The following is a 27,080-nucleotide window of genomic DNA, read 5'->3' on the forward strand; positions in this document are numbered from 1 at the left end:
TATAAAATTCTTTAACGTGCACTAGTATTAGGGTCACTGTAAAAATTTCAGAAAGGAATTCATCAAAAGATGATATAGGGTTTGAAAGAGACAAGAGCATTATGAGTTGGAGAGCATTCATATCCTAATGGAGGGTTAGAGCTTGGACAGCCATGGGCCTTCCACCAAAAAGTAATAAGGAAACTGCCAGCTTTGGGGGAAGTGGATTCAAAGGAGTGAGAAGAACAGTTGCTCACCTTCAGATTCACCAAAGACAAAACCTCGGTAAAGGCTCACTGTCCTTCTCAAACCCAGTGACCCTATGGCTTGCTCACTCACAACAGCTGAGAGTTTTAAATTTTGCCTCCACTTGGGTCAAGTGATTATTTATTACTTTTGGAGCAGCACCTACACAGCTCATGTTTTACTAATGTAAAATTAATTAGCAAGTGTTCAGAAAGCACTTTGAAGATGAAAAGTTGTGTAACTTGGTAAGTATTATTATTATTATATTATCATAAAACACATAAAAGTCACAGGATGTTGTGAGCTAAATAGATGGAGAATGACTGTGCACCGCAGCACTCGAGGAGAAGATGGCAAAGGAGCAAACTCCGGGGAGGAAGCTGGCATGGACTCCCCTGTGGAGCAGGTAGGATTGGGGAGAAGGGCTGGGCTGCAGGATGGCCTGCCTTTGCTTCAAAGGTCAGCTTTCTGAAGGGACAAAATTAATGTTGCTTTATTTGTATTTTAAAGTTCTTAAAAACAAGGTTATACTCTCAAATTTTTTATGAAAATGAGAGCAATATAAATCGCAAAGGAAAAGCAAAATGAGTAAGACTGATAAACTTGAATCATTAGAATTTGTTTTGCGAATTTTTTGTGAAAAATCTTACCGTCACAACTGGGCCATTCATGAAAATATATGTATAATTGCTGAAATTGCTGAAGTAAAAACGGGGGAATTTACTTTTAAAAATATAATTTCACTTAGAAAATGTAAAGATTACAAGATAGTTACATCAATTTCTAATACTGTATGTTGATACAGAGACAATATTTGTGTTTATAACATGCTATTTTACCTACAGGAAGTTTAAGTCTTCATTTTTATTATTGAAACATTGTAATGCCGCACTGCTATACATTTTTAGTGGCACAATTTAACCCTGTAATTGGAAACAGCTTCCCGTTAGCAGTGCCATATGGTCAGACAGGAATTGCCTGAAAGTCAAAGAAGTGTGTTGACCATTATTACATAGCATACAAAGATGAGCAAATAATGTTTATCTTTTGATTCTTAATGTAATCAAACTCACTCCCAAATACAAATGTTCACATATACATTACAGTCTTTCCTGGAAAATGCAGGCCTTGATAAATCTTTTGAGCTTAACATATATTTTTAATAAAAATTTTAGACAACTTTTCTGATTTTCGTAAGTTGCCAACAACTGCACTCCAAGTAGAGTATAATATTGAGCAGAATGTACCTTCCTGATAAACATTGTGAATAATCAGCCATTTTACACATTCACTGCAATATTTAGTTTCATCAGCTATAAGAGAACCTCTGAAATCTTTTCCGTCAAATGAAGTTTCTATTAATCATTTTATTTTTTTTTAAAGCTGGTAAACTATTTAATCTTGGCTTCCAAGTAATATGTTCTATGCCCTTCATATTACCTTGCTATGCTCCTTTTGCTCCATAAAAATATATGAGAAATCAGACCCTTGCTTCATCCTCTAAAGGAATTAATAATTTTTAAGTAGAACTCACTATCAAAGCCACTGTTTCTGAAATCCCTAATAATCCTTGATATCATTATTATCGTATCATTGTTTTACCTAAATGGCTTCATGATATATTTGATAAAAATATATAACACTTAGGGAAATTATGGCAAATTGCTGAGATCAAAACAAGTTTTTCTATTTCTCCCTTAAGCTCTCTCCTAAGACTCAAGTTCTGTTAAATAATTAGTCTATTTTCCCACCAACATCTTACATAATAACATTTTGAGAAAAATAGAATTTGTGTGTTTGAAATTGTTTTTAAAGAACATTGTAAACAACCTAAATAGTGACAGAGTTGAATTTCCCTTTAAAACTAGAAATATACACCTATGCACACATATATATACACACAGAGGAAAACTTCAGATCAATTAAACACTTTGCAAGTAGGAAGAATATATATATTACTGTATATTATTGTATATTATATATTATTATATATACATATATAATCTTACAAAACTCAGGTGAGAATGATAGAAATAAACACTCAGTTCACTTGCCTTTAAATTAATTTTTATTTATTACCATAATTTTACATTTATGAATTAAGATGGATAAGTCAGTGTAATGATATTAGATTTTGGCTGAAAGATAAGTGAGAGTTGAGTGGCTTATGAGATTTCATTTTACAGGGGTTGTGGGAGGAGGGTAACAGGGGAAAGAAGGGGAAGGGGCAAGTCAATGGATATAAATAAAGGACTCATGGGCACTGAAAATGGGGGTTCACTAGGGGGGTGGGAGGAGTGATGGGGGAGGGGAAAACAACAGAAGAACAGGTGGGACAACTGTGATTGGACAACAATAAAAAATTGAAAACATAGCCATCACCCTAAAAAAAAAAAGATCAGAAACAAAACCTAATCTTGACTCTAAACCAAACACTAAATATACTAATAATAACCAGAGGAGAAATAGCTACCTAGAATTCATGTTATGTTCCCTAGATTTGAAATGACTTAAAGCAAACATATTGTTTTACAATTTTCCTTCTTTAAAATTAGAAAACTAGAATGGCAATTTTCAAAGTTCCACTTCCAAAAAGTTATGTATCTCTCATTGTAGTTACATCACCATCTAGACAAATAAAAAAGAGAAATAATAAATGAAGTTTACTTGTGTATAAGTCAATTATTATAAAATTTGCCAATATTCAAGTTTTTGATTTACAAATGCAGTGTTTTTGTATGGTTTAATCAGAAGGACATGGCTGAGAATAGAAAAATGTACTCTAAATATTTGCTACATAAAAATTCACAATCAATTTATAACATTTTTGAGTCTTATTCCATAGCAAATTGTGTTGAGTAAAATACACAGATACATGATATATACCTATGAGTATGGAAAAAGCTGTTTTAGAATAATTTATTCATCATAGGAAATTAAGTTCCCAGGGTTTTACGGTATCATTAGCCAGTTTTCTTTCCCAAAAAAATGTAAATAATGCCCTGGATGGTGTGGCTAAGTGAATTGAGCGCCTGCAGAACCAAAGGGTCACTGGGTCAATTCCCAGTGTAAAAGCACATGCCTGGGTCGCAGGCCAGTGTAAAAGCACATGCCTGGGTCGCAGGCCAGGTCGCAGGTCGCATGTGGATGACATGCAAGAGGAAACTGCTCATTGACGTTTCTCTGCCTCTCTTTCTCCTTCCCTGCCCCACTCTCTAAAAATAAATAAATAAATAATCTTTAAAAACATGTAAACATTATTATATACTCAATAAGTGAGTTGGTCAGATTGGGAAAAAGTGTTCTCTTAAATTTTTACATAGTGATACGTCTTTTAGGTTTTTAAATTTTTTTTATTATAGACCCCAAAAGTTCATGGACATCATATTTCTGTAGAAATATTAAGAATTGACTTTATCTGCAGGGTGCAACACTGATGAAAGAGATCAAAGATCTAACAAAATGGAAAGACATACTATAATAATAGATTGAAAGACTTAGCACAGTAAAGATTTTAATTATCTGCAGACTGATATAGTTTTACTGAATGTCTACCAAAACCTAAGCAAGATTTTTGTGAAAATTAGCCCTGGCTGGTGTAGCTCACTAGACTGAGTGCAGGCCTGCAAACCAAATGACTGCAGTTCAATTCCCAGTCAGGGCACATGCCTAGGTTGCAGGCCAGTTCCCAGCGGGGGACGCACAAGAGGTAACCATAGACTGATGCTTCTCTCCCTCTCTCCTTCCCTTCCTCTCTAAAGATAAATAAATGAAATCTAAAAAAAAAAAAAACCTAAGCAAGATTTTTATTTAGATACAGACACAATTATTTAAAGTTCATCTTTGACAAAGATGAAGTGGGAGAAAGCAGTCTACCTGATTTTAAGACTTATTATATAGCTACAGTAAAGAAGATGTGTGGTACTGGTGAGACACATTGATCAGTGAAACGGGAGAACCAAGAAACAATCTCAAATATATCCAGCTGATTTCTGACAAAGGTGCGAAAGCAATTCAAGAGAGGAAAGATGCTCTTTTAGGCAAGTGGCACTTGAGCAAGAAAACAGCCAAAGAACAAAAAATAACCTCAAGTTAAGTATCTTGCCTATCTTGTATATTTGTATATACAAATTAATTTGAATTGCTTCTTGGCCTTTTATCTAAGATCCAAGTTAAAGTTAATTCTAAAAAAATAATTTTAAGTAGATTATGAAGTAAAATATACAAAATGTTAAGAAAAATAATATAGGAGAAAATCTTTGCCATCTAACTAGGGTTAGGCAGAGCTCTTAGATTCAAAACCAAAATCATGACCCAAAAGACCTATATGAGAAATCAGACTTCATCAAAACTTGAAGCTTTTCCTCTGTGAAATACTGTTAAGAAAATGAATAGACAATCTTCAAACTGGGGAAAAATATGTACAAAGTATAAATCTCACAAAGGACTAGGATCCAGAATGTATAAAGAATTCTTAAAACTCAGCACTAAATAAGAAAGCGCAATTAGAAAAAAAGGAAAAAGACATAGACATTTTAGAGAATATACAAATGGCAAATAAGTGCACATAAAGATATTCAACATCATGAAAAGTAAAGTCACAGGATATTTCTTCATAGCTACCAGAATATTTAAAATAAAAAGTCATTATAGCAAAAAATGTAGGTAGGGATGCAGAGGAACTGGGTCACTTACATGTGTCGGAAGAATATAAAATGTTACAGCCACTCTGAGGAACAGTTTCAGAGTTTCTTAAAAATTAAGCATAAAACTCTCATATGACTGAGCAATTACAGTTCTGAACATTTATCCCAAAGAAATTAAGATTTATTTCCACACAAAAACTTGTTCGTAGCAAGTTTTATAGAAGCTTTATTCCTAACAGCCAAAATGTAGAAACAATCCACATGTCCTTTATTGAGTAAATAATTAAACAAAATGTGACATATCTATACTGGGAATTATTTCTCAAAAATGCTTAATATTTTAAAGAACTATTAATACATAGAACTGCTTGAACGAATCACCAGAGAATTTTGATAAGTGAAAACAAATAAAACTCAAAAGATTTCATGTTGTATGATTCCATTTATATAAACTCTTGAAATGACAAAATTATAAAAAAGGAGAACAATTTGGTGGTTTTAGAGGTTAAGAAGGGAAAGGAGGCAGGAACCAAATGGATATGGTTATAAAAAGGCAGCATGAGGGACCCTTGTGGTGATGGGAATGTTAAGTACCTTGACTGTGTCGTAAATATCCCAATTGTGATATTGTACTATTATTTTACAAGTTGTCACCATTGGGGGAAACTGGGTAAAGTGTACAAGGAATTTCTCTAGAGATTATTTCATACACTGTATGTAAGTCTAAATTCACAAAATGAAACCTTTAATTAAAATGTTTTGGAAAAAAATAAAGAAAGGTCTTCTGGTAGGTAGAACATTCCATAAGACAACTGATCCAGTATCTTTAAGTCAGTGTCATGAAAAATACAAAAGGAGAGTGAATATAAAAGCTATTCTAGATTAACAGAGATATAAGAGATATAATAACCAAGTATAATGGGGAGATTTTGATTTGATTTTTGTTCAACATAAAAATCATAAAATACATTTTAAAGATAAGTAGAAATATTGAATATGAACTTGTTATAAGAAGATATTAAGGAATTATTATTAATTTCATTAAGCATGACAATGGTCACATTTTTAAATGCCCTTACTTTTTAAAGGAAAATATTTAGGGGTCAATTTCATGACATAATATTTTTCTGTAACTACTCTAAAATAGTCATAAAAATATATGAAATGTTGCAAAATATTCATAGCGCTTAAATCTATGTGATAGTCATATGGAGGTTCATTAAACTATTTTCTCTACTTTCATGTATACTTTAAATTTTTCCATGATAAAATAAGACTTCTCTTTATTCCATTTTCTTCACGATGGATAGTCTTAGTTCTTCACTTCCCATTTCAACAAACTCTCCTAAAGAGAGGTCAATGGTCACTGTCTCTAGGTCCCTTACTACTGTCTTTCATATAAATTCTAAGGAGTCTCCACTACTAAAGCATCTTTCATCAAAGTCAGCAATTACCTCTATAATGCTAAGGCAAGAGTCCATATTCTGTGTTCATTTGTTCATCTTATTTGAGCCATTTGCAACATCTGACACAGTTGATTCCCTCCCTCATACTTGAGACACTTCTATTGGCTTCCAGGGCACCACTTTCCCTTAGTTTTCTTCCTACTCTCACCAGTTGTTTCCTGTCTCCTTGACTGGGTCTTCCTCTTCTCTATAACCTCTCCATATAGAAGTGCCTCACTGATCACCTCTTGGTCTTCTTCTTTATCTGCATTTATTCTCTTGGCAATCTCATCTAGATCTTCTTTACGTAGCCATATTTTTCCTACAGAACTTCATATTGTTTTGAGAGTTATGGATTTCACTAATGACACTGTTTGTTCTCTATCTTCTCTCAGTAAAAATGTAAGGTCCATAAGGAAAGAGGTCTTATTTCTAAAACTGTGCTTAATGAATAGTAGCCCATCTAAAATATTTGCTGAATAAATGAATTTTGATTTTAGTACTACTGTCATTATTCATATGTGCTAAAAAATAAGCAGGCCAATTATTATATTCACTAATTCTACATGTTGTTTCCAAGCTCAGCAGTCTACTGAATCCAGAATTAGTAAAATATATATATATATATATACTTTTATACTTAACATCAAATGTATATTTATTGCTAAGAGAATTCTATTTCTTACTCCTGTTAACACTTGCTTTACTGTTCTTTCCATCAGAAGAACAGAGTCAAACACAAAAATTAAACTCACAAGATGTGGAAAGATTACCCTGGGTGTCATAATATTGGTGATCGCCGCAGTAATCATCGGACTCATTGTCCATTTCATCGCTTATGGTAAGTACTCACGACACCTGGCTCTCCAGTCACATGGATTTAACTTTCCATTGTTGAAAAGTTAGGAACTTTGAGAGCGGGGGGGGGGGGGGGGGGGGGGGGGGGGGGGGGGNAAGTTCTTATGGTTAATAACATTTACTACAGTCTTTGTTCTTTAGTGACCTTTGGCTTAGGGCATTCTGAACCTGGAGATTGTGTATGCTCTTTTTTAAAATTCCCGGCAAAGATTCAGGTGCTGGAAGTACATTAATAAATAAAGTAGTTATAGTATTTATTGTTGAACTTATAACTTTCTGAAGAGATAACGAGTTAATAAACAAATCTAAAAGCCCACAGTCTAGAATTCTAAGCTAAGATTTTTTATTCCAAAACCTACAATTATTCTCTATACATTCTTTCTCATAAAATTCTCCCTAAAAGTTAAAGTATTTTTCATTACTGAAAGATTTAAAAAGTACAAAGTTTTCTACATATTTCTCATAAATTGAAAAAAGTACGGATACCCAAGTTTGGTTTTTCATAAAAATAGTTTTTTCCACCAAGTTCTCTGTGCCCTGTGCTTATGATTTTCTTTCACCAACTGTTTCCTAACTTTTTCAAGGATGGGGCCTTTTTTATTTAAAAAAATCTACATTCCCACAGGAAAATTACTTTGTTGAATAAGAAAATAAAAATAAACTGTACTGCAAACTTAGTAGTGCTTTTCTTTTTTCTCTTTATTATATTTTATTGATTATGCTATTATGGTTTTCCCAATTTTTCCCCTTCATCCTCCCTCTACCCTGTACCCTTCAACTCCCCAGCATCCCCCCCTCCTTAGTTCACTCCCATGGGTTGTACATACATGTTCTTTGAATCCTGTTTCCTATACCATTTTTACCTCTCCCTGTCTATTTAATGCCTACCAATTATGCTGCCTCTTCCCTGTGCCTTTTCCCCCATTCTTTCCCTCCCCATTCCCACTGAGAACCCTCCATGTGATGTCCATTTCTCGGATTCTGTTCCTGTTCTAGTTGTTTGCTTGGTTTTTGTTTCCCTTGCTCTTCTTTCTTTTTTTAGGTTCATTTGTTGATAGTTGTGAGTTTGTTGTCATTTTACTGTGCATATTTTTGATGTTCCTTTTCTTAGATAAGTCCCTTTAATGTTTCGTATAAGGGCTTGGTGATGATGAACTCCTTTAACTTGACCTTATCTGGGAAGCACTTTATCTGCTCTTCCATTCTAAATGTTAGGTTTGCTGGATAGAGCAATCTTGGATGTAGGTCCTTGCCTTTCTTGACTTGGAATATTTCTTTGCAGCCCCTTCTTGCCTGCAAGGTTTCTCTTGAGAAATCAGCTGATAGCCTTACGCGCACTCCTTTGTTGATAACTCTTTCCTTTCCTCTCGCTGCTATTAAGATTCTCTCTTTGTCTTTAATCTTGGGTAACTTAATGATGGTGTGCCTTGGTGCGTTCCTCTTTGGGTCCAAGTTCTCTGGGACTCTCTGGGCTTCCTGGACTTCCTGGAAGTCTATTTCCTTTGCCAGATTGGGGAAGTTTTCCTTCATTATTTGTTCAAATAAATTTTCAATTTCTTACTGTTGTTCTTCTTCAGCTGGCACCCCTATAATTTGGATATTGGAACCTTTCAGGTTGTCCCAGAGATTTCTCAGGCTATCTTCATTTTTTTTGGATTCTTCTTTCTTCATTCCGTTCCAGTTGGATGTTTATTGCTTCCTTTTGATCCAAATTGTTGCTTTGAGTCCTGGTTTCCTTCCTGTCACTGTTGGTTCCCTGAATATTTTGCTTTATTTCATTTTGGGTATCTTTTATTTGTTCTTTCATTTTTTGACTATGCTCAGTCAGTTCTGTGAGCATTTTAATTACCAGGGTTTTAAATTCTCCATCAGATAGGTTGGCTATATCCTCCTCATTTAGCTCTCTTTCTGAAGCTTTGCTCTGTTCTTTCATTTGAGCCCTATTCCTTTGTCTTGGTGCACCTGTTAAGTTGTAAGGGGCCTTAGGTATTCACCAGGGTGGGGCAACCCTCCTTGCTGTGCTGCAGTGCTCCCTGTTGGGGAGGGGCCAGAGAGGGAACTATGCAGCTCCCCTGCTTGTCTCTGGCTCGATTTCCAGTGAACTCATGTAAGACTGGGAGTTTCTTCACTCAGCCTTAGGCCATAGCCATCTCTGAATCTGTTTCCCCTTAAGTCAGCCCTTCCCACACAGCCTGCCAGACCCATTCACACAGTCCGAGGCCTCACCTTGGTTTCTTTCCATCCACCACCTTACCCCTTACCAGTCTGGTTGTTCTGGTTAATTTTTTCTTTAATTCTGTGGTTGATGTAGTTCATGCAGTTTGATTTTCTGGCACTTCTGGGTGTTTATTGATTTTAGGTTGGTTGTTTTTCTCCTTTTGGTTGTGTGAGGAAGCAAAAGGTTTCTACCTATGCCTCCGTCTTGGCTGGAACTCCCTTAAATTATCAGTAACGCTTTTAAACAAACTTGTATATAATGAATTACATCTACCTATATTTGAAAATCAGTAATACATGTATGTATAAGAATCAGTTTATTAAGTATAGAAGAACAATGCCTGGTGTGGATATACATATTTCCCTCTGGAATCATCCATCCCTGCTCCATCATGCCCCTATCTTATATAATTTAGGGCTCACCAGTTGGGAACTACTCCTTTAAAACATAGTGTTTTCTGAATAAAATACATTTGGAAAATAGGCTGTCTGGCTAAATAAACATCTATTTCCATTTATAAGGGGAAAGACTGACAATGAGAGAAGGAATGGCACACTGTGGAGCAGAGGCCATCTCCCCAAGCACCCTACATTCACTACTGTCTCAGCCTCATCTTCCACACACGCACTCCCACAGACACAGAATGATGACTCGTGCAAACACTGTCATTAGGTAGGTTGTCAGGCCAGCTGCTACCCTAACAGATCAAGAATCTTAGTCATAGCACGTGTGCAGAAGCCTTTGAATAAAAGATGCTCACTCAAAACATAGACCCAGAACCTGCTGCCTTTCATCAAGTGTACAAAAGTGCCAAGAATTGGACATAAGAAGAATATATTTGAAGAGGTTACCATTGGAAATAGATGAGCTGTAATTTCTCCTACTGCTACAACCACCCCGATATGTGATTTCTCCATCACGTCAAGCTGAGAGATGGCTTTGAATGAGACCAAAGAATTGATCAAAGAATCTTACAGATTCAGGAACACCATAGACTGAAGTCTGACTCAAACCCGGAATATGTAAAGGGCAAGAGAGTTGGAGCTTGTTTAACGGAATGAAGGGGAAGTGGTGCCTGTGGACAGTTTGAACAGCCACAGTCTTTAGGAGAAACAATGCCTAAATATTTCCTATGAAATGGACATAGGTTACCCAGAAAAAAAAGCCCCATCCTCTTAGGCCCTGTCCAAGAGGCCACCTGGATTGGTAATCAGAGCTCAGGTTTAAAAAGTGGGAAATATCTTCAGCTGTGTAAATGCTGAGGAAAAGGTAAACTCAAACTGGAATGGTTACATTCATCCATGTACGCGAACTCTAGCTGACACACCTCCAGCAAGGAGGGGAAAGGGAGTTTCAAAGTTCAGTGAAACCTAGAAGGGCCTTATTTTTAGACAGTACTAAGTTCCTAGAACACCAAAGCTACCTGTCAAATCCTCAGCTATTTGGGTAAGGACTTAGAGGGGTCCCAATCCAGTTAATGAAGTAAAAAAAAGTAGAAAAGCAGGGCTAATATGAAAAAGCTTGGGGAGGGAGAACTCTCAACTTTATATCAAGTTCAAATACTGGTTATTATGCAAACCTGGGTATTTTAACTTCTAAATTGAGAGAATATTTTGTGAGTAATGTTACCATATAACTTTTTATTACTAACAAACTTAAAAACTTGGTTTATTATTACATCTTATAAAATATACTTGTTTGAAATATCAGCTTTTGTGTATCTGTGCATATGTGTACAGTTACCACTTTTGTTTTATTCTGTAGATAGTTTTGGTGGGCCTAGAAGAAACTACTCATATGAGAATTATTATGGGCTCCAACATATTTAGACCTTCCTCTTGGACTTAGTCAGAGTATTACCTCTTTCCCAGACATTATAAACACTAGTGGGCTATAAACACTTCTGAAAAGAAGGAGAATAATCAAAAGTTAAATATTTCTGCATTAGAACAATGAGTAAGTTTTGATAAGTTTTCTCAAGTCATAGTAAATCTGTAGAAGCAATAATGAAATCATTTGAGACTGTATAAAATACTTTGATAGGGCTTCTTAAATCCTAGATTTTATTTCCTTTCCCTTTTTAAAAGTCATTAAATGGTTTTTCAGCTTAAGGCTACCTAGCTGATGCTATAGTATCTGTCTGAACTAAAAAATTAAATCAGAAAGATTTTAAATAACCTATATATTTGTGACTAAATAAACTAAATCTCGGTCTGACTAACTGAATTGTATACTTTTTATCCAGATGCTGCGGCATCATACATAGGCAACCTTACAATGCTCCTCATTTGAATGAAATTTTCAGTATCATTTTAGATTTTCTTGCTCACTATTCCAGATTCCAAAGCTGGAAGCAACCAGCCATCTCCTCACTATAGCTACTGTTTACCTTGGGATAGTAATTACTTAAACAAGACAGCTGACCAAAACAAAGCACCGAGCAAATATTGCAGAATACCCCCCTTTCTCTGCTTCACATGACTTTATATAATGGTAATGTCACATTCTATTTAGTTAACATTTTAAGAAATACATAGATGATAGATGGATAGATAGATAGATAGATGACAGATAAAATGGGGAAAAGAATAAGAGTACCTGAAACTATACACAGATTCAACTCAACAAGTATTCACAGGTGACTACTCTGTACTTAATGTCAGGTACTGAGCTTGGCACTATAATGGGGGACAGCAGTAATGGAGCAGTAATGGAGTAATGGACTAACTCCCATTAGTCCTTGCACTAAAATTGCTCTGAATCTATAGCAGAGCCAGCGTACTTTCTCTGTAAAAGACCAGATACTGTGTATTTTTCACTTGATGAGCCATACAATCTTTATTGCAGCTACTTGAGTCTACTGTCATTGTGTTAAAGTAGCCAATATGTAAATAGACGAATGTGGCTGTTTTCCAATAAAACTTTATTCATGGACACTGAAATTTGACTTTTGTATAATTTTTACATATCAGAAAATGTTCTTTGGACTTTTTTCAACTTTTAAAAAATATAAAAACCATTCTTGTCTCACAGGCCACCTAAAACCAGGCTGCAGGCTTGACTTCATAGTTTGCTGGCCCCTGGTCTAGAGCAGTGAATCTTAACCCCAGCTGCACTTTATAGTCACTTGGGAAGCTTTTTAAAAACAGTATGTGTACACAAGTCCACTCTCAAAGATGCTGTCTAGAATGGAAATTGTCATTTTAAAAGCCCCACGTAGTTCAGAGGTCAGTGACAAATAAATTCAGAGGTCAGTGACCCAAGTTCAGTATGTCACTTTGGGATGACAGAGACCCAGGCTCCTTCCACCTCTTTGCTCCACCATGCCCTACTTTGCCCAGAGCATCTCAATGTCCAATGTGACTATACCAGCTCCGACTATCATGTCCACATTCCAGCCAGACAAGAAAAAAAGATAGAAAAGGAAGGAAAAGAGCATGCCCTCTCTCAATAAGAAAATATCTCAGAAGTTTGCACATACCACTTTCCCTTTCATTTTATTTGTTAAACCTAAATGCACTCGATCACTCCTAGATGTAACAGAGGCAGGAAAGTGTAGTTTTTATTTTTGGATAATATTTGCTCAGTTAAAATCACAAACCATATCATTGCAGGAAAAGAGAAGAAAGGGTATCATATCAGTAAATAACAGAGTTCCCCACTCTCCACCCACCCTCTCGGGATCCTGGTTAAAATGCTGTCTCAAAAAGATTACGCTGTGAGTGATCAGTTAGAAAATTAACAGACGAGATTGCCAGTCAAATTTCTGTATATGCGCAGAGAAAATTCATCTTTCTTCCTGATGTTCTCTCTACTACAATTTCATGATAATATTTCTAACGTAATAAACTCTTGGCCCTCAAAACAGCAACTTCACTTTCAATGAAAGGAAAAATGAAAGGGAAAAACATCAGAGTTTAGGAAGAAATAATTCTTTCTAAAACTCAAACTTATTTGCTCTGTTTTCTTGCTTTCAAGAGCCAAAGTGAAAAATATGTGAGGTTCTTTTCCTAGAGTGTCTTTTCAGTACCAAGTTTGTTAACTCTAATAGATTCTGTAAAAAGCATCTCTTTGACTCTCTGGAGGAATGTTTGGGAAATCCTGACCTTGAGAACAACTTTCAGCAAGTCTTTGACATGGACAAGAGAAGCCAAGGACCAAACTGAACAACTATAAGATGATTAATCTAAGATAACAGCAGCCAAGAATGGGAGCAATAGGTTGCCATCAGACCACTTTGAGCAAATAAGTCACCGTAGATGAAAAAGAGCTAGGTGTGAAACCATACAGGGAGACACACACTGACAGGAATCAGTTAATTATAAACCCACAAGGTATGTACCATCCTGACAACACACAAAAATTATATTTCTCATAGGCCACGTGGCATTGTAAAAAAAATTCAACATAAATTTACCTCCATGAACAACATTTTTAGATTACTTTTAGATAATTTTTTACAACTACGAGGAGTAGTGGAGGAATCTGGCAGAAAACACCTGACCAAGCAAGTAAAGTTAACATGGACTGAACAACTGAAATCAGGTACCTAATATTTGCCAAAGGACACATAACTGCTGTGATATTATCAGCTAGAATAACAAGTAAATCACATAAAACATCACTTTTATTCAAATAAGTACCCACTTTACGCAATAGTGCATTTAAGTAGTTAGTCTGTAGCAGTTTAGAGAGCTCATCTGTTCTAATTACCCTTCTTTCTCAGGAATTTGTGAGTTACTCTGGGCCATTAACACCATCTTGGTAAGATGTGCGTTTTGTTAATTCTGGTCCATAAAGAGCTGATGAGACATTTAGACAGGACCTGACACTGTATTCTCCTTCTTCACTGATACCCCAGGGCCCTACCCGATGCCACACAGAAATCTTGGAGATGAATAGTTTCATCTTCTAAGTTGATCTGTCACAAAGGAAATACTTTCAGTAGTTGTAGAACAGGGGTGTCAAACTCATCTTCACTGGGGGCCCCATCAGCCTCACAGTTGCCTTCAAAAGGCTGACATAATTTTAGTACTAAATAAATGTAACTCCTCCTCAACTGTTAAGGAGTTGAAATTGCATTCCACCCTTCGAAGGCAACCTCGAGGCTGATGTGGCCCCCAGGGAAGATGAGTTTGACACCCTGCTGTAGAGAATTGCTCAAGGCATGCCTAAAGTGTGAATGGAGAGGAGAAGGACTAGGATTTGGGGAGAAGTGTGCTAAAAAGCTAATCTTGACTGTCATAATTAGAGAATTTTTTTAAAGTACTGAAAAACACACTTGATAAGCAGAAGTACCAGAGGTACAGATATAAATGTTTGCTTGTTCTAAAACCATGGCACATTAGAACAAAAAGAGGGCACAGCCCCTAACCCAGGACATGACGCGTACCTGAGAACCTTCCATTTCATCCTTTTCTCTCTCTTCTCTGGGTTTCTTCCTCAGGTAAGGTTATGTGGAGAAATCACATCTGCATCTTGAGTATATGCCTTTAATAGCTTTGGCACAGACCCTTCACCTGCTACCGCAACAGCCACAGGCAGAAGGGCCTTGAAATGCAGGAAAGTTCACCCTTCCCTGCCCTTTGTCACAAGAGAGAGTCAGCAAAACTAAGTTCCTACATGGAGACCACACTTTTGAGTTTCTCTACACCTGTCTCCTCACAGATGCCGAAAAATGCTGCTGCAGCATAGACAATGTGGCTGCACTGACTTGCCCCTACCAAACCCACGTAGAGTAGGTCCCATCGCCTCCCTTTGGAGCAAAGTCTGAGCTCAGTTCTCATAAATTTACCCAGGAGTCCTCATACTTAAGCCTGACCTCACCTTAGAATCACCTGGAGCATTTGATTAAAATAACATTGATGTTCTGACCCAATAGATAGACTTTGTGGGAGAGGACACAGGTGATGAAAGCTCTTAAAACTCCACACGTGGTCCTAATCTGAAAGCCTGATCTGAGAGCCACTTATCAAAATAAGTCCTGTTTCTTATACTTCAATATGCATAATATCACTTTGATGAATGTTAACTAGATTTACTGTGGTGATCACTTCACAATATACACATATATCAAACCATTATGTTGTATATCTGAAACTAGTATAATGTTGTATGTCAATTATATATCAATATTTAAAAATCACTTGGAAATCAAAAAATATTAAAATACAAAGAAGATAATTAGTCAGGATCTAGTCCTCCCTGGAGCTCACAACCCTAGCCCAGAATGTGACCTGGATTTGAAAATATAACTTCTCCATAAAGAAAATTAAAAAAAAAAACAATGAAAATAATGCTTAAAAGAGATCCTAGGTCATAAGTATTTTTCTCTGCTCAAAATCTAAGCTACATTTGAAGAAGAGTGTGTTGTAGCCTTGCAAGGCCGGGAAGGTTCACTCTGGATTTGGGCAGACAGAAGAAAACGCGTGGAGCCCTGGAAACGGGTCCACCCTGCCGCAAGCCCTGTGTTGGTGAGGAGTCCTGACCCCCTCGTGTACTGAGTGCACACAAAGCTGGCCAGGTGCCAAGACACCATATAACAAAGCGTGATGCTGTGCACGTGGGCCCACTCAATGTTATGGGAATACTGCTTATCAGGCCCAGTGAGGGGTCCTGACTGACTCCATTTCCCCTACAAAGAGCTAATCCTTTATTATGATAGTCTCTTAGCTCCTCCAAAAGCAGCAGGACCTTTCACTCCGTTTACCACTCACTATACCACCTAATTAAGGGCTCAGTGCTCTAAGGATCGCAGCTAGAAACTGGCTTTCCTCTTCAGTGTTTAAAATTTATTTAGTAGTTCAACAAATTACTATAACCTAATACTGCTCAGTGCTCTAGATTCTCAAGCTTGATATTCTAATAGAAATATAAGACCACATACAATACATGAATAAAAATATACAACAACAAAATGTTCCTTGGAAATTTTCTTTTTTCAGCTTGACTGAGATATCATTGACTGCATATGAGCTCATTTGATACCTTTATATATTACAAAATGAATTTAACTGAATTAAATACATACAACCATACAACTCTATTATTTCAGATGTTTCCTTGTTAATGTATAAAAACACAACTGCTTCCTGTTTGTTGATTTTCTATCCTGCAACTTTACTGAACTCAATTAGTCCTAAGGTTTTTGTGGAGTCTGTAGGATTTTCTGTACATAAGATTATACAATCCATTTTATTTCTTCTTTTCAATTTGGATGCCTTTTATTTCTTTCTCTTGCCTGATTGTTCAGACCAGGTACCATGTTAAATACAAGTGGTGAGAATGGGCATTTGTGTCTTAATCCTGACCTTAGAGAAAAAACTCTCAACTTTTCACCACTGATGTTAGCTATGGGTTAGGTATGGGTTTGTTATACATGGCCTTTGCTATGTTGAAGTGTGTTCTTTCTAGACCCAATGGGTTTAGCATTTTTACAATGTGAAAGAATGTTGTATATTGTCAAATGTTTTTTTATATCTATTGAGATGATCATATGATTTTTAAATTTTTCATTCTATTAATTTGGTGTCCACATTTACTGATTGATATATCACATTTATTGACTGGTATGTATTAAACCAACTTTACATCCAAGGAAGAAATCCAACTTGATCAATGTGCATAGTCCTTTTAATGTATTGTTAAATTCAGTTTGCTAGTATTTTGTGGAGGACATTTGTATCTATATTCATAAGGAATATTTGTAGTTTTCTTGTAGTATCTTTATCTGGCTTTAGTATTAGGATAATGCTGGCCTTATAAAATGAGTTTGGAAGTGTTCTCTCCTCTTCTGTTTTTAGACAGTTTTTAGAAGGATTGACAGCAAATCTTCTTTAAAACACTTTGTAAAATTCACCAGTGAATCCATGTGCTACTTGGATTTTCTGTATTGAGAGGTTTTTGATTACTAATTCAATCTTCTTATGCATCATTGGTCTATTCAGATTTTCTATTTATTTGTGATTAAGTCTTAGAAAGTTGTGTGCTTCTTAGAATTTATCCATTTCTTTCTTTGTTACTGTTTTTTAAAATTATTTATCTTTAGAGGGAAAAGGAAGGAGAGAAGGAGAGAAATACCAATGTATGGTTGCTTCTCATGAGTCCCCTGCTGGGAACTGGCCTGCAACCCAGCATGTGCCCTGACTGGGAATTGAACCACAATTCTGTGGTTTGCAGGCCCGTGCTCAATCCACTGAGCTACACTAGCCAGGGCTCTCTCTGTTACTGTTTTTTATCTTAAAGTCTTTTTTGTCTAAGAATAGCTAACACAGCCAGGGTTTTATTGTTTTTGTCATCTGTGATAATTTAATACAAAAAAATAATGCTGTCTTATTTTACTTTCCACTTTTTTGATTATTTGTAAGTGTGTAGGAGAGAATGTCTTCAAATAATTTTCTCAGACATGAAGAATTTTCTCAGAATGTTACAAAATGCTTTTACTCTTCCATCTTTTTCTATCCTCTGTTTTCTTTCTCTTTCTCTCTCTCTTCTTCTTTCTTTCTTTCTTTCTCTCTCTCTCTCTCTCTCCCTTTCTCTCTCTCTTTCTTTCTTTTCCTTACCCTCTCCTCACCCCTCCCTTCCTCTCCCCTTTCCTACCTTCCCCTCCTTCTCTCCTCTCTCTCTCCTGCACCCAGTCTATGAAGTAGAGGGGTACAATGGGACCTGAGAAAAGTTACCAAAAAATTTAATTTTTACTATATTTGATGTGTTAAAATAATACAGTCCAAATAGCCAAAGCAATCCAGAAAAACAAAGAATGAAGCCAGAGTTTTCATACTCCTCAACTTCAAATTATACTACAAATTGATGATAATCAAAACAGCATGATTTGGCAGAAAAACAGACTGACAGACCAATGGAACAGAAATGAGAACCAAGAAGTAAACCCACATATATACAGGCAAACAATTTTTGACAGAGGAGCCAAGAAAATACAATGGAGAAAAGAAAGCCTCTTCAATATGGTGCTGGGAAAACTAGAAAGCCACATGAAGAAGAACAAAACTAGACTGCTGTTTGTCCCCATATACAAAAATTAATTCAGAATGGATCAAAGACCTATATATGAGACCTGAAACAATAAGCAACATACAAGAAAACATAGGTACTAAACATATGGACCTTGGTTGTAGGAAGCGTTTTATGAATTTGACCCCAAAGGCAAGAGAAGTGAAGGCAAAAATAAGTGAATGGGACTGTATCAAACTAAAAATCTCCTGCACAGCAAAAGGAGCCATCAACAAACACAAAAGGGCAATCAGCCAAATAGGAGAAAATATTAGCAAACAACAGCTTTGACAAGGGTTTAATATCCAAAATATATAAAGACCTCATACAACTCAGCACCAAGCAAACAAGTGCTCCAATTAAAAAATGGGCAGAGGGCCTGAACAGATATTTCTCCCAAGAAGACATTCAAATGCCAACAGATATATGGAAAGATGCTCAACTACATTAGCTATTAGGGAAATGCAAATCAAAACTACAATGAGATACCACCTCAGACTTGTTAGAAAGACTATCAACAAGACAAGTAATAAAAAGTGTTGGAGAGGTTGTAGAGAAAAGCAACCCTTGTTCACTGCTGGGGGGATGCAAACTAGTACAGCCACTATGAAAAACAGCATGGAGGTTCCTCAAAAAATTAAGAACAGAGTTACCATTTGAACTGGCAACCCCTCTTCTGGGTATCTACCTGAAAAATTTGAAAACATTTATTCTCAAAGAATACGCACTCTTATGTTCATTGCAGTGATGTTCATAGTAGCCAACACTTGGAAACAACTTGAGTGTCCTTTGATAGATGAACTGAATAAAGATGTGTTACCTATATACAATGGTATATAGGTATACTACTCAGCCACAAGAAAAGATGAAATACTACTATTTACAACAGCTTAAAGGGACCTTGAGAATATTATGTTATGTGAAATAAATCAGCCAGCAAAAGTTAAGAACCATATGTGATTTCACTCATATGTGGGATATGAAAGCAACAAATAAATAAACAAGAAAAACAAACAAAAACTCATAGACACAGACAACAGTACAGTGGTTACCAGAGGGAAAGGGGTGGGGGTAATTAGGAGTAAAGGGGATCAAATATATGGTGCTGGAAGATGATTTGACTCTGGATGGTGAGCACACAATGCAGTATGATTGTGCATCATAGAAATACACACTTGAAACCTATATAATCTTATTAACCAATTTCACCCTAATAAATTTAGTAAAAGAAAAAAATTCCTCTATCATTTTGCAATAAATTTTTACTAGCTGTTTTTAAAAAATAAATTAAGACAGAAAACTGTACTTGAACAAGAATTAAATAAAAATAAAAATTTAAAAAAATACATAATAAAAAATAAATTAAATAAAATAGTACAGTCCAGACTACCTTCAACTTTATCCTTTGCTTTACTTTCTGAATGTTGTAGATTTGATTTCTTTGTTCTCTTTACTTAATTTGCAGTACTTACAAATCACACCTTATTTTACTTTCTTCTGTATACATTTCCATTTCCTACACACTTCACATATAATTAAATCTGTGACTCCACAGATTTTCCTAAGTGTTATCTGTGATGATCACAAAAATTAAGATAATAATTTATACTTCAATATAATCTCATCTCATAATAACTAATCTGTCTCCAGATTTCCCAAACTTGAAAGCTAGCACATTGAAATATTACATTAAAAATTCTGATGACATTCTTGGATAAAGTTATCATTTAATAAACATTCCTCTGTCAAAATTATTTAAACAGAGACTGGTAATCAAGTTTTCTTAAATGCCAAAAATCTGAAATTTTATCAGAGTATTGTATTTCACATGATTTCCTTAAGAATAAAAGTAGTTACACAATGACCAAAGAACTTTTTTTTTTCTTTTCTCTCCTCAGGGAAGACATATTTCTATTGTCACATCAGCTTTAAAGTCAATAACATTGACTATGACAGCAAGTTTGAAAAACCATACTCACAAGAATATATGGATCTAAATGAAAAGACAGTGTCTTTGGTAAGTTCAAATGTTTTCCTATGAACTGTCTTTTTAAACACCAATTTCCTTAGAAGTGCCAGAACCTAGCAATCACTATCCAAGTTAGAATTTAATAATTTGTAAATTCACACTATTTCAAAAGTAGGATAGTCAACCCTTTCAGAGAATCAGGTTCTGTCTTGATTCAAATGTTTTCCACACCCATAATAAAAGTGTACTTAGTTTCCTGGAGAGTTATTTTTCCCCTACTTTTAAGTTTTAATATGCATGGAAATAGTTTTAGTAAAAGGTAGGTGCCCAAATTTATTTTATTTTAGGTATGGATAGCCAGTCGAGGTGGCACTACTTATTAAACAACCCAGCCTGTCCTAACAATTTAAAACGCTATCCTTGTTACATCCTAAATCCTCATATATTCTGGGATCTAATTTTTGGATTCTACTGTATATTCTACTGTAATTGGGTTCCACATTAATTGTATAGTATTTATTTGCCATACGTTCACTTCGAAGTCTTTCATACCTTTATTTACAAATATGATACTTTTAAATAATAGATAAGTTTTGTTTGTTTAATGCAACTTGATAGAGTCTTTCATGAAGACAAATTAGTATATTTTAGCTTTAATTGTAACAAGTATTAACTTGATTTTATTTCTCTAGTTTGCTTTAAGTAAATTTTTTTGCTTTCTTTTTGTTATTATTGCTGATTTAATTTTTTTTCCATTCTATTTCTTCCTCTTGAAAATTTTAATACACTTCATTAATAGTTAACTTATCTTTCCTAGAACTCAAAATTACATAAATATTTTCCCGCTATTATTTAAAGAGATATTAGTCCCAATAAAATGTTATTTTTCTTACCTAACCCTCAATCCAAAAAAAAGATGGCCTTTAACATACTTTCTGTCTTCTCCTCCCTTTTCCATTCCCCACTCCTCATAAGACTTTTTAACACTTTTATTTCCCCTCCCTCCTCTACCCTCCTTTCTTCTTCCTAATAACTATGTTTTGCTGAGTACTTCAAGTTCTAAACTATTATTAGGCTATTTATGAAAGTATGTTGCTTCCACTCTAAGCATCGAAACTGTGGATTCATTGTATTAAACACATACACACACATCCTAAGTTTTACTGCTCTCCATGTGCTCCCTCTCTTCTTAATTTTTTCCTCTACTGCGATCTCAGTTCAGATTTATGAGGCCTGTCCAGGAAGTATTCATCCATGTAATGTGAAAAAATAGAGACACTTACTGAAGAAGATGCAAGAAACATTGTATATAAGATAATGGCACCTTAGTCCCCTTCAAAGGAGGCACCTTGGTACCTCGTACCATTCTCCCAACTACAGCACCATGTTTGTTCTGCTCTGGTAGGAAAAGCTGTGGAACAAATTTTACCATGACAGGTTTTATGCCAAGATCTTGCATAAAAATCTTGGGCACAGTAGTTTCAGGAATCCCCAGATCAGCTTCTAGTTCTCACACTGTTAGTCCCGGATCTTTGTTGATTACAGCCTAGACATGTTCAACATTCTCAGGCATTCTGCTCTTTGCAGGCCTTCCTGAACATGGGTCACTTTCAACAGATTCTTGATCATCTTTGAAGCATTTGTGCCACATTTTTATTTGTACTGCACTTATTACATCATCCCCCAAAGCCTTCTGAATCACCCAAATAATTTCCATGGAGGAATGTTCAAGCTTAATGTAAAACGTGATACACATTTGTTGCTCTAGTCTCTCAGTCATTTTGAACATGGCGACCACACAGTACCCATGCTCACTCAACAATGTCTACAGCCCACACTGACTAGTACAGTGAAGTTGTCATTGTTCACACATGTGCATCTGAGTCCACTTTCCTTGGCTGCCAGGTTACATTGATGTCACACAAACTGTTATATTAAGAGTGGCTGGACTTTTTATGGACAGACCTCATATACCTAACTTGACTAGTGTCTGTAGTCATGTGTTTTTCTCAGTTGTGGTATGTGAATGATATATTACTAAATCCCTGCATATTCACAAAATATCTCGTTTCCTCTGACTTATAATTAAATTTTGACTGGGAATACAATGGTTGAATTGTAAATTTCTTATCTCAGACAATGAGGATATTATTTCACCTGCTTCCAGCTTCACATGTTACAAATGAAATTTCTTTTTTCTATAAATATATATTTTCTATGTATAAGTTTGTAGAAATTTTTCTTTATATCTGAAGTTCAAGAATATTACCCAGATACATTAGACATGTCTGAAAGCTAGTATACCTACCCCTTTGAATCTACAGGTTTTCATCTTTAAGTGAGAACCTCTATTTATACCATTATTATATGCCATCCATCTCTCTTTTTACGTTCCTATTATTTATAGCCACTTCAGTAATCATGCTCTACATGTTTTGTTTTTCACTCATTATTTTCTTTTTTAAATTTTACTAATTGGAGGTTATTTATTTGGCCTTTTAGACCACAAATTTGGATCTCAAGAATAATAATCACTGTTTTAAATTGATTAATAAATTTTTAACTTGAAAATTATATTTACTTAATATTGCATAGTTGTCTTCTTCTTTTTCTTCTTTTTTTTTTTCCTGAGTGCTCTTATGTGTGCTTTTTTCCATTGTTGTTTAGGTTTCTATGTGTTTCCTCCTGTTCTGTTTTGATAAGCACCTAATCTGTTGTATTCCTTTCTCTGGCTACTGGTCTCCTTTATTGTCATTTTTCCTTGTTGGCATATTGGGGCCACTGTTTTGTTGGCTACAAGTTAGGAGGTAAGATGTTTTTAAATCCTATAAGCTGCAGGTTGGGCAGCAGTGATTCTCCATTACAAGCTTCTGAGGTGGAAGCCTTCCAGCTCCCCATTTTCTGCCCACCATACTAGCTTAGCCTCAGGAGCAAGGGGTGTTTGACCCCCTTTCCAGTTCCTTCTTGGCCATATTGGAGCTGTGGAAACCCACTCACATGGTCAAGTGTCAACTTGATCCCTGGGCATCCACAACCCTCTGTTGGCCACGTTCTCCTGAGGGCCGGTTGTGACTCCATTTGTACAGGGCTCTCAGGTCATTCTCTAGGTTCTTCCCTGACCCATGGAATAGGAAGTTCCTCATCATTCCTCTGCTTCCAAGACTTCCATTAAATCCAAACCCACTCAACTCCAGGAGAGGCAGATATATTGGAACTGGGAATGAAAGAGAAATGTGGCATAGTTTAGCTATTATCTAGTTAGAATTCTTCCATTCACTGTATTTAAGAATAACGTCCAGACCCTTACCATTGCCAACAAAGTTCTTTTTCTCCTCAAAGTTCTCAACAAAGTACCTACATGGACAGTCTCAACTTACACACTCTCTCCCTTGCTCACTTTACTTGACTCACAACACTTTGTTTCTATCCCTCAGTCATACCAGTTTTATTCTTATCTGGGGCCTGCTGTTCCTTCCATCTAGAATACTCTTCTGCTGTTTTCATCACTCAGGTCTCTCGCAAATGTCACTTTTCAGAGGCCTGATTTGATCATTCAAATTCTGTGCCCTGAATGACTATATCACTTTATCTTACACTTTTATATCACCTAACACTATCTCAGATTATCATATTTACATATTTATTCTTGGATCTGCTTATCATCTGTTTCCTGTTTTGAATCTCTAAGAAAGAACAGACGTGTCTAATTAGTTCATAGTTTTATTTCAATAAACATTTACTGAATCAATGAACACATTCCCGTCGCTTTGGAGCAGGAGGACAAATAAAAGTTAAATCTTTACAATTCCAATAATGAGTCAGTTTTTGAAGGTCTGTTTTTGCCAAAGTAAAAGTCATGGGCATTGCAATTTGATGACTGGTGCTCTGTGAAGGTCCCACAGTGGGGACTCACCTATTAGGCTGAGATCAGGAACAGTTGAGAAAATAGTTCTTTTATAAAATTTCCCTGAGAGACACCTACATATCCCACTTTGAACCTGTCAGTAGCATATAATTACAATAAAAGTCAAAATGGTTTGCAATCCAGATGTGAAAAGAGGCTGCTACAGTAAAGAAAAAAAATCCTCCTTTTGGGGACATTTCTGTCAAGTTTTAGGTCACCAATGTTCAATAAAAGGCTGAACATAGAAGAGAGAATCTATTAGTTGGTCTTTTGAATCCACCTCTTCAAAATGAATATTCAGATATACGCACTGCTTTTAGAAACAAATATTTTTGTCTCATTGTGCCACACAATGTTTTGATTTAAAAACACTTGCGAATGAACTGAGTCAGTATAGAGGTAATTTTCAAAAAGGCACATATTTAACACATCGAATCTTTTTCCAAAATGAGCCATAATCTGGGGAAATTTTAATACTATGTATTTGATGATATTAAGGAAGTAGTTAATTCCTGGGATGTAAATAGTAGTAAAATGAAACTGGTTTGACCATTTCATGATAACTGGTAAGCGGAATGATGAGCACCTGGGTTTGTTACACTATTCTTTCGGCTTTCATGTATGTTTGAAGTTCTCCGCAATTAAAAAAAATGTAATCATCATGCATTTTACTTTTTTAACAGATAAATGAAACCTTTCATGGATCCAAACTGAGAAGACAGTATGTCAAATCTCATATTGTCCAAGTAAGGTATATAAAATATCCTGAGAGGCACAGAGAAGAAACTTCTGTCCTTCGCTTTCATGTATCACACTCAACATAATGTCTTTGCTTGGTATACAGTTGAAAGGTTGAGAGAAATTTCAATTTGGGGCTTCAACACCACTAGCATTAAATGTGAAAAAAAAAGATGTTCAAGGTGTATTGAGAAGTTATTAAACCAGAATCAAGAAATTCAGTTGATTGTGATTTTCCCATAAAAGTTAAATGGGCCTATTTTTTGTTTTAAAGCATGAAGTAAAAAAAATGCAATCTAAAATCAGGAGATGAGTAAAGAAAGAATGGGTAAGATAAGAGAGTCACATACAGAGTGTCTGACCCAGGAGTGGCCAACTAGTAGCTAACCGGCCAAAGCTAGCTTACAGTGTGAATTCAATGTAAAAGGTAGGAAATTTCATATAAAAAGAACTTTCAGAATGTTGAAAATTAGAAAGATGTGACCACATGGAGGCCCCATTCCCGCGTGGCGCCAATGCACTGAAATTGGGGCTTTGCGGTTTGCAGCAGTCCCAAACACTCCTGCAAGGTGCGCACGTGGCTTCTACATGGCCCTTCTGCCCCTCTAAACTCCAGTTCTCCACCTATTTTCTGGCAGTGAAGATGTTTATCCAAACACTTAACCTGCAATAGATAAGCACAAATAGAAATGTTAATATACTTTGGAATCTACCTCTCCTTAAAACTAGAACTTGTGCTATTTAATACTCTACATTTATTTTTTAAAAATTTATATTCTTAACTTTTTGTATATTAATCCATTTAACCTGATGGCAACCCTGTATGGTTTTATGTGTTAGTTTCTCATTCTACAGATGAGGAAACTGAAGCAAAGATAGGTTAGGTCACTTGTCAAGGTCACACAGTTGTAGTTTAATAAAGCTGTACTTTGAACCCAGGCTGTCATATGTAGCTTACCTCATCAACTTGTCACTCATGTTCCACTACAATCCATTCTCCACACAGCAGTTAAAGTAAAAAAGCAGATAATTTCCCTACCTAATATTATCTGATCATTTTCCATTTATTCCAAACTCCTTAAATAGTCCTACCTGACCTGGCTGTCTCCCTCTGACCTCATGTCATACCCTTGTCCTCACTCATGACTTTATATCCAGACTTACTCACTATTATTTTTCCAATAAACATGTGAAATTGCATCACTGGTTCTTCCCAAAGAAAACTAAACTTGCGTTTTCATGACAGGAGGTTGTTTTACAACTTGGAGTAAGGTGCCCACCAAGGTTAGCCTTTTACCTTTGCACAGAAACTGAGAGGTAGAGGGGCTACCACCTTTGATGGTTTCATGTCAAAGAGATGGCCTTTAGGTCCTTGAGAGAAACATTTTGGGGTTAAAATACAAGAGCCTTCTAAGTAATATACATATAATTCAAAGGGGGAGAGGGAGAATTTACAATGACAAATTTTCTAAAGCAAATGATTTTTTAAAAAGGGATTCAGGAGCCTAGAGTCAGGAAAAAGCCTGTCAAACATTAAATAAAACTGGGGAGAATGTTAAGGCTATCTTGGTCAAGGTTTTTAAAGTTAATGTTCCTTCTTTCTGGAACATTCCTCCTTCAGTTCTAAGCATGACTCACTCCTCGTTGTGTGACTGTTACTTCAGAGAGCTTTTCTATAATGTTCTCACCACCACCCTTCAAATCATTGCTCTATTTTCTTCAGAGAATTTACTGTAAAGATTATTTTACTTCTTTGTTTTCTTGTTTATGTCTCTCGTACTAGCATGATAGCAAGGACCTTGTGGTCTTATATGAGCTGATACAGCTCCAGTACCTAGAACTATGAATTGAAAGTTCAGGAATATAAAGGAAAGCAGGCATTCATCATATAAAGCTAAAAAGTATCTTATGAGTCAAGAGGAGATAAAATTAACTTTTAGTTCATGTTTTCAGTAGAAAAGAGGATCATATTACCCTAATAATACCAAATTAAGAATCCATATGTCTATATTTAGTTTAGTTTTATAGTTATTTGACATAGGAGAAAAAGTCAGTGACATTCCTGGTT

At 35.7% G+C, this 27,080-nt stretch overlaps 1 protein-coding gene across 1 annotated transcript in view; it reads left to right on the top strand.

The window, feature by feature from the left end:
- Window positions 1–544: 544 nt before the first annotated feature.
- Window positions 545–27,080, top strand: part of LOC118984127 (transmembrane protease serine 11C-like) — a 55,931-nt gene continuing 29,395 nt past the window's right edge. Inside the window, exons 1-4 of the mRNA XM_037041886.1 lie at window positions 545–684; window positions 7,039–7,157; window positions 20,300–20,418; window positions 24,958–25,025. Of these exons, the coding sequence (XP_036897781.1) occupies window positions 545–684; window positions 7,039–7,157; window positions 20,300–20,418; window positions 24,958–25,025 (446 nt within the window). The remainder of the gene's footprint in view (window positions 685–7,038; window positions 7,158–20,299; window positions 20,419–24,957; window positions 25,026–27,080) is intronic.

Source organism: Sturnira hondurensis, unplaced genomic scaffold (genome assembly GCF_014824575.4).
Source record: "Sturnira hondurensis isolate 20B ecotype Veracruz unplaced genomic scaffold, ASM1482457v3 Scaffold0000566, whole genome shotgun sequence".
In the NCBI taxonomy this organism is placed as follows: domain Eukaryota; kingdom Metazoa; phylum Chordata; class Mammalia; order Chiroptera; family Phyllostomidae; genus Sturnira; species Sturnira hondurensis.